Source organism: Silene latifolia, chromosome 9 (genome assembly GCF_048544455.1).
Source record: "Silene latifolia isolate original U9 population chromosome 9, ASM4854445v1, whole genome shotgun sequence".
Taxonomy (NCBI): Eukaryota; Viridiplantae; Streptophyta; class Magnoliopsida; order Caryophyllales; family Caryophyllaceae; genus Silene; species Silene latifolia.
In genome coordinates this window covers 174,320,521-174,329,625 of record NC_133534.1, presented here as the reverse complement: position 1 = coordinate 174,329,625, position 9,105 = coordinate 174,320,521, and the positions used below count along the sequence as shown (strand labels likewise).

The 9,105-nt window shown below is 35.9% G+C and overlaps 1 protein-coding gene across 1 annotated transcript; it reads left to right on the top strand.

Annotated features, from left to right (window-relative positions):
* The first annotated feature begins 337 nt into the window (after positions 1-337).
* Positions 338-7,198, top strand: LOC141600229 (uncharacterized). The gene is made up of 6 exons (XM_074420417.1): positions 338-672; positions 2,437-2,564; positions 5,718-5,821; positions 5,968-6,055; positions 6,152-6,213; positions 6,723-7,198. The coding sequence occupies exons 1-6, from the start codon at positions 560-562 to the stop codon at positions 6,873-6,875; spliced, it is 648 nt and encodes a 215-aa protein (XP_074276518.1). The 5' UTR covers positions 338-559; the 3' UTR covers positions 6,876-7,198.
* Positions 7,199-9,105: the final 1,907 nt, after the last annotated feature.

Sequence of the window (9,105 nt, the reverse complement as noted above, 5' to 3'; positions counted from 1 at the left end):
TAAAAGGAGTTTATTCACAAGTTACTTTTCGGAAAAATTTTAGTTGTTTGGCCATACTTTTGTAATAGTGGTTTTTCACAAAATTTATATGTTTGGCCTAACTACTTTAATACAACTTTTGTTTGTTTATTTGATTCTTTATGTAAAAAGTAGAAGTAGAAGTAGTAAATATCTACTTCTCCTTGGGGGTGAATAATCAGTTTTTGACTTCTCAAAAGCATTTTTTAAACTCTCTAATTTACCATGTTTGGCCAAGCTACTACTTTTTCAATTACAAAAGCACTTTTTAAACTTGGTCAAACAACACCTATATTATCTGGATCGGAGGGAGTACTTCGTAGTGAGGATCGCGCTCGAAAGGGAGGAATCCAATTGATAGGCGACGAGTAAAGGAGTATTGGATGTAACACGTGAAGAGAACGCTACCTTATATGGGTGGGTGAAGTTGGAAAAAAACCAAATATATAGCTTGACAAGTTGCCAATAATCCTCCTCCTTTTTAGCCCTCTCTTCTCGTCTAATTCCATTTCTCTCTCTCCGAGAAGAATAACATCCAAAAATGGTGTTCTACTTCAAAGCAAGACCTGAAGCCGGTGACTACACTATCTTCATGGGCCTTGATAAGCACGAAAACGAAGAGCTTATCAAATATGGTGTTCCTGAAGATGTTTGGTATTCTTTTCTTTTTTTTCTTACATCCAATATTTCCTCGCTTTTCTTGTAATTTGATTTTTTTATTAATTTTTGCCTTTTCGATCATTCTCATTGATGGGTTCGTCATGTCGTTTGTGATTTAGGATTCTAGTATGTTGTTAGCGTCAAATTTATGTATAATTGACCTTATTTTATTCTGGGTATCATCTCGATTTTCGCTTTTGTTGATAATCGATTACCATTTCATTCGAGGTAGTTGATTCAAGGGTTTTTCTTTAATAATGGGGAACTTTCGAATCTTAGGGTGTGTTTGGATGGGGGGATTTGAAGGGAAAGAGAAGGGCCGGGAAAAGAGTCATATAATTTCCTTTGTTTGGTTAGCGTAATGGCGGTCAAGGCATTTGGAGGGGATCATTCTAGGGAAATTGTAGACCGTCCACCAAACAAACGATTTTGAGCGACATTCGACAGTCTCTTTGTGATGTTTACACAGGGGCCATGCCCCGTATATCCGCCCCCTTACCTTACCGTTTGGCCCAGCCCCGGAGGCATTAGGGTAATGTTGTTCTTGTTGTATGAGTTGGTGAAGGTTGCGTTGTGTTGCGTTGCCCTGGAGAGTTTGTGATATCTAGTTTGATTGGTTCCTCTATTTGGAGAGACGTGTTGAATGACAATGTTTTGGGTAAAGGATTGAAACTCTGTAACATGAACAACAAATGACCCGAAACGGTCAGCTACAGTCCTAAAAGAATTTCGGGGTCAATTAACCTGACCCCCTTAAGGAATCACGGGAAAGAATGAAGTTGATAAAGCAAGAAAAAAAGGAAAAAGAGAAATTAAGGAACTTAGGGTGTGACCACGAACCAGAAAACCTGTTGGATGGCTTAAGGTAACTAGGTGAAGTACAGGATTCCATAAATTTTTCATTTAAATATGTAATGGAGTGCTCAATTGCATAGTACTCCCTCCCACTCATTGGATTCATGCCATTAATTGAATATGTGAGGAGTGTTTTATTCAAATGGTATGATTCAGTAAATGGGAGGGACTAACTAGTAAGTGAGCAGCTAAGGTTAGCTGATCATTTTATGTTGTCCAAGGATAGATGACTTAGGCATAATCAGGTTCAAACTGATGACTTCCACCACAAAACGACTTTACAAAAGTTTTATTATGTCAATTTGTCTTTTCTTTTTATTTAATTAAGTGACTATTCATAAGCGAAGAGAAATCATAGTTTGATTGGATATGCAAGTTTGGTTCTTTCTTTTCTGATGGCAATTTATTATCAGCTGTTAAACATTTTTTGTAAGTTGAACCAAGTTTTACTTTTCAAACATTATTGAAAACACCCAAGTCTAGCAGACAATTATTCTTGACTTGGCGATCCCAGGTGATGGGGGTTTCTGTTGAATTTATTGTAAAACAATGTGATGAAAAAGTGTCTTCTTTGTTGAAAAGCTAGAATATTCGCAGTGGCTTTGTGCCTAAAAGTTGATATGGAAGAGAAGCAAGATGAACTGATAGAAAGTCGTCAGCTTGTTTTCTTAACATGTGTGTTGGCTTAGAGTCCAAGTTAGCATATGGAGGGATTTGCAAAATAGTGTTAATATCAGAAGTTTGTTTCAGTATTTTGACATAGGTAAAGCGTGCAACTACTGAGCCACATGTTTGGTTGGTGTGTTAACTGTGTAATGGCTCAAATTAATGTTGGAAAGGCCCACTTTTCATAACTGAATTGATATCTGAATTGGAATGATGCTGAACTTTGTTCCTTGGCAGGTTCCATGTGGATAAAATGTCTTCGGCCCATGTCTATGTGAGACTGCACAAGGGTCAGATGATGGATGCCATTTCCGAAGGCTTGTTGGAGGATTGTGCACAGCTGGTTAAAGCAAATTCCATCCAAGGCAAGTTTAGAAGTGCTTATAATGCTTTTCTTTGTTCACAAAATTTGTGAGTAGAATAACCACAGTGAAAAGTCTTGAGGACTCTTGACAATGCGCTAAGCTGTTCCTTTTTATGCCTGAATGACCATATCGATAAGATCTCTCTTTAGGGTTTATGCACTTTAAGCTGTACAGCCTTTCTATTGTGTAGCTAATGAATGACAAAATACATATAGAAGGTAGAGACTCTCCCCCCAAAATCTTACACTGTCACAATGTTACATACTGTCATACACGTAAGACAAGAATTAGAAAAAAATGGAAAAGGAAAAAAATGAGGAAGAAGTCATTTATTATCAGGTTGGACCATCGAGGCTTATGCGCCTATTTGAGTAGTTGTCATTCTTACACCTTCAACTCTATATCTTCAACCTTGAATTCAAAGTTGAGAGCGGTAGTTGTTGGCAGTATTAGTAGTAAAGTAGCCTATTTGAGTATTTGTCATTGTTACACCTTCAACTCTATATCTGCAACCTTGAATTCAAAGTCACTGGTTAGTTGCATGACGCATAACAACCACTTACTGACATTTATGCTCCCTCCCTCCATCCTATTTATATTATTATTGTTCTTATTTGACTAGATGTCATATATAAGATTTAGTGATGAAAAATCATTATTATCCATCTATCCCTTGACTTCTAGAATTACATGGAGAGATATCACATAATCTTTGCTAATATTCAAATCAAATTCACTATGATATGACCTCAATCATTGCTCTTAAAAATTTAGGGAAATTTTTTGGACCCAAAAATATTGATCATTACATGTACTTGGGGTAAATCCTCAAATAAATACCCCTAGGGGGTACAACTACGCATAACAGCAAACCCTCTAATTAAATACCCCTCTCCGTCACTTGCAGCACTAATCCTTTTTTTTTCTTAAACGTTGTGCTATTCTCAAATGCTATGAACCCAGTGAATGAGAGGGAGAGAGTAGATGAACCGTTCTTCATGTGAGCTTTGTTGAACTTTTTAATTGACTCAACCCGAAACCATCCGATTTGAAATGACCTAAAGTGATCCAAAATAGCTAATGTGAAATCACACTTAATATTATCTACATTAAAAATAAAAGATCAATTGTAAAACATTCCCTTGTAAATATGTAATTCTACAAAACACTCTTATAAGAGAAATCTACAAAAAAAAAAAATCACTCAACCATTGACGAGGCTCTAAGTGACCATACCCAAAATGTCCCCAAAATGTCCCGACCCGGTGCCCAGAATGACCCGATAACAAGCCTGAAACCCGACATGGGCCGAATATATCACATACATGAAATGTCCCAAACCTGACCGATTGACCCATTTGCCATATCTATTTACCATTTAGTTAAGTAACTATGGATGTTATAAGCAGTTCATTTTTTTTGGCTCGTTATATAAGACCAAGTGTTTTGAGGCTGGATTAATATATAAATGGGGAAAACGTAAACGGGATAGAGGAGTAGCAGTTTATTAGATGATAATAGGATGGAAGAGGGAAGCTGGAAAACAAAGTTATATTTTGATTGTCGTGATACTACGCTCTTATACTAGTATAGATCCCGTGCTACTGCACGGTATTTTTTAGATTTGTGTGTTAGAAATATTTGCATTTAAACTATTAGTTTCAGCTCGTTTTAATTTTATTGAGAATTCCTATTGGTAATATTTCATATTAGGAGAAAAATAATAAAAAGTTCAACACATTTAACCCGAATAAAATAATAGGTTTTACTTAAATTACTTTGTCAACTTTAGTTTAGAAAATAACTGTTATTATATCATTATATTTACTAAAATCATAAATTTTAGCTAATAATCTTGTGAGATTTAAAATTTAAAATCAAATCAGATTAAGCCGAATTTAAATAGACAATTTTTTTAAAATCTTTCTTACCAAACTTTTAGATAAAGAGGCCTTAAAAAAACAACTAACAAATGTTACGTTATACTCCCTCCGACTCATTCATTTGTTAAGCTTTTGATTATAAAATCTCTCACAAAAAATAAAAAAGTAAATAAATGACTATGACGGAGGGATTACATACAACAGACTACCAATTCTTATTCAAGAACGTCTTATTTAAGATCGTTTTAAGACCAACTGATAACAAATAGGCATAGGGTGGTTGTTCCTATTTTAAGATAAACATCACACATCATAAGATCACACAAATTTTGAGCCATATAAGATCAGGCTGAGTTTCATATAAGATGTGACACATTTAAAAAGGGTAAAAGATTATGTCATGTACATAATCCCGAAAGAGAAGGAAATTTGTAGAGAGTGCATCGTTGGTAATTTATGTAAAAGTGGATGTTTGTAACAATGATACATGGTAGATATATGGTAGAGATTCCACTTAAGTACAAAGTGAGAATATTTTTATTTATGGTATTAATTTATTAGTGGTAAATATTGTGTAATTAATTGTGTAAGTTGTCTAATTTGTTCAATGCTAATTAGTACTAATTTGTAAATTAAGTTTGACATAGTGGGGACCAATTAAATAGTAGACAATTGAGAGTGGGGACCAATCAAAATGAGAAGATAAAAATTGGCATGTGATATTCACTTTGGCGGGAAAAACTTAAGCCCTCTTATTCTTTTAGTATAAGGGGGATTGCTCGCCTTTACTTGTCAGTTGTCACTATGGCGAAGTTGGACGCTTGAAGTGTCGTGGCAGTTTACGAACGAAACAGAAACAGGAAGTAGGAAACCTAAACATTTCTAACTTACTGTTCATTGATTTGAGGAAACCTGATTGGTGCAAAAACATTCTGCAATCGCTCAAACTGTGATGAGATCACTGATGGAAAACAAATGATTTATCGATCACACTGTTTGATTTTGTTTGACCTTTTGACTCATCTTGAAGTACTGTGGAGGTCTGATTCCCGTAAATTTTCTCAATTACTTTGCATAGAATTGCGTCATATTTTTCAAGGAGTCTTGTTTCAATGTTGGAAAACTGAATTACTGAATGTTGCCTCAGAGGATATCATTTTATGATGCTTCTAACTCTTAGTTTGATGATGCAATTGTATATACCTATACAGTAAGTATAAAGTTATATATACTTACTGCTGGTACTTTTACATCGATTGGAATGTAACAGGCAACAAATTGAACAATATTGACATTGTTTACACTCCCTGGGCTAATTTGAAGAAAACTCCATCCATGGATGTGGGCCAAGTTGGTTTTCACAATTCAAAGATGGTAACTGCTCGTCTAATTTCTCCATCACCTAATTCTAATTTACTTCTTTTAAGTTTAGCTTCTTTTTACCCATTTTTAAACTGGGCTTGCCTTTTATGCGTTGATGTCCAATATTTGAACAGCGATTTGATTCATTATCATTGTAGGTCCGAACTGTCCGGGTAGAAAAGAGAATAAATGAGGTTGTGAATAGACTGAATCGCTCGAAAGTGGAGAGGACAGTTGACTTTAAAGGTAGCCTATTGCCCACTATCTCCAAGCTAAGTGCCCCATTTTCATTCTATTGTATTTATTTCTCTTTGCAAAGTAAATGTGCATGTCTGCTTGCAGCTGAGCGTGAAGCATACAACAATGCTGAAAAGGCAGAAAGAAAAGCTGTACTGAGAGAAAAGGTTAGATTGGCTTGTCCATCACATATTTTGTACAACTTTGATTTAAAATGTAGTTTGTACCAAATCTTCAATCACAATGGCTGGATCTTTACTTAGTTAATTGTGTAGTACTATTTTAGCATTTAGATTGTGGTTGAATCTATATATACTGTGTCAATTGAATGCCTTGTTTGATTTTGTTTGAATCTATATATACTGTGTGGATGATTGAAGTCTGTAGATGCAGTGAATCACGTTACTGTTTTATACAATTATACATAAACGTCTGTGTGAACCTAGAAGGTTCATCCAACCCGCCACGGTCTCTTCGCAGTTTGTGCTCAATATGTTTAATTTATGGAGCAGAACGCTGACCTATTTCTAATTAGACGGATTTATACTTAGACATTGTTTCCCTTAGTTCAATGTTTCCGCATTATCAGGAAAGACTCACTCATAGTACTTTTGGAAAGGCCCTAAACTCACATGTCTCACAAGTTGTAACTGACCATAAGTTATATTGGTTGCAGAAACGTCGTGAGGAAATGGAGAGACTTGAGAAAGAGAGGCAAGCAGAACAGAGAAGCTACAAAAATTTGATGGTATCTGACAAAATGACATCTAATAAAGAAATTGCTTCAGCTAACAAATCCTTGCAAGAGCTGGAAGAAGATTTCATGTGAGCGTTATCTAAACTTCTTGGATTAAAGTGGCAAAAGTCCCAACATCTAATTGCTAAGTTGTACAACACATCACCAAAACATGTTTCTGCTTGATGACGGAATTGATTGAACTCTTAATCGTCGGATTGTTTCATTGAAGATCCTAAGCGTGTAGCTTGATAATGATGATGAAGAAAGAGGCCGCATTGTATAGGGGAAGATTAAAAGACCGGTGTTGTTACCCCTTGTACATGAAGCCAGTATTTCGTATTAAGTACTTGCATTTTGTTGGAGTTATGGTTTTGGTTTATGAAGATTGAAAAAAAAAAAGATTGTTTGGTTAACCATATCCTATAGCCTTTCATATGGCCTAGAAATTAAAGGCGAATCTTCCTTTTAGTAGGGAGGCGGCTGTGGCTCGGCGTGGCCTAAACTCTTACCGGATTTTTAACATGTAGAGCGTACATTTTAGTACATAACTAGCATTTGGCCCCCTTACTCAGTGATTTAGGATTGGCTATTATGAACCTTTGGGAAATGGATTGTATATTGGCCTTCTATATTTGCTTTAAAATCCGTCGCCGAATAATAGCCGGCGTGATCTTGACGACGAGTTTGATGAATAATGGCCTAATTTGGTACGGTAGTTTTAGGCACGTTAGATGGCGATGGGATCCTCTCCAGTACTACAAGTACTAAGTAGTGGAAGGTCCAATTCTTGTATGTATGGGATGCTGCCATCTGGATAAGTCCCAAATTCCCAAATTGAAGGTCATGATTTTTTTGCAAAAAAATACTCCCTTCAATTCACAATAAATCTCCCATTTTATTTTGACACAAAAATTAAGGAAACACACTACCCCATCATATAATTAAATTTGGACCACACAAATACACTACCCCACCATATAATTAAATTTGAACCACATAAACACTTACCAAAAAAAGAAATAGGGAGGTTATTGCGAATAACCGAAAAAGAAAATAGGGAGGTTTATTGTGAATTGGAGGGAGTAATAAAAATTAGAGTAAATTATCAATTACACACACGCTTAATCCACTTTTTTATACTTATTACCACGTCAATTTTTTTTTTTTTTTTTAAATTAATACCTCGGGTTATAATTTGCACCCCATGCCATTTTCAAATAAAAAAATAATAAAGTGACGATTTTGCCCCCGCATCTATTCTCTTCTTTATGCTTCCCTCTCATCTCCTCAGTAACCACCATCATTCCGTTGCTCCCTCTACATCACCATGGTGGAACCTCCAATTAGGAGCTGACATGGCTCGCACACCACCTGCACTTAACCAAGCGAGTTTGGAATTAAACCCGAGTTTAATTCGGTCCAGAACTGAACCATTAGCACCATTAACACCAGCAGCACCAAGCACGATCTTTCACCATCTCCTGCCACCACAAGCCCAATTCACCATTGCAACCTGAGCCCACTTCGAACACCGTCTGACCACCACATCGCTACCACAAGAGCGGCCTCAACCTTTCGGGTCCAATTCCATTGATACTTGCTCACATAAATCTTCCTCTGTGTATACTTTCTCTATTTCGAATTGATTGCTAACTGATTGCTCACATAAAGTACTCGAATTTGATTGTAGTTTATATTTTCGAATTGATTGCTAATGTTGTTAAATTGATTTGTGTAATGTTTTGAAGTTGATTGTTAACCTAATTTCTGGGTTTTATAATTGCTTGGCATTGACCGAATTGATTTGTGATGTTTATAATTGCTTGACATTAAACAATGGGGAGGCTTACCTTGAAGATGAGGAGGTCTTCAATTAAATTGGGGAAGATGAGGGAGAAAGACATAGAAGAGAATGAATGAGAATGAGGAGAAAAAAATAAGCTGAGAAGTAGTATGCTTCATAAAAGAAAGAAGGAAGGGCAAAATTGTCCTAAAATCAACTTTTTAACACAAAAAAATTGAATTTTGACGGAAAAGTGGCCTGAAACCGATTTTGGGTGCAAGTTATAACCTGAGTTATTAATTTGGGTGTGATTTAAAAAAAAAAAATTGACGTGGGGGTAAGTGTAAAAAAGTGGATTAAGCATGGGTGTAATTGATAATTTACTCTAAAAATTAAAAGCCTCCTCTTTTATTTATTCCTCGTTCCTCAAAAAAGTCAGTTCCTCCATTAGTATCACAATCTAGGTAACACGAACACTCCTTTTAACTAGCCGTTCCGTGTCCGACGCCATGTCGGACACCCGGACACCCGATACTC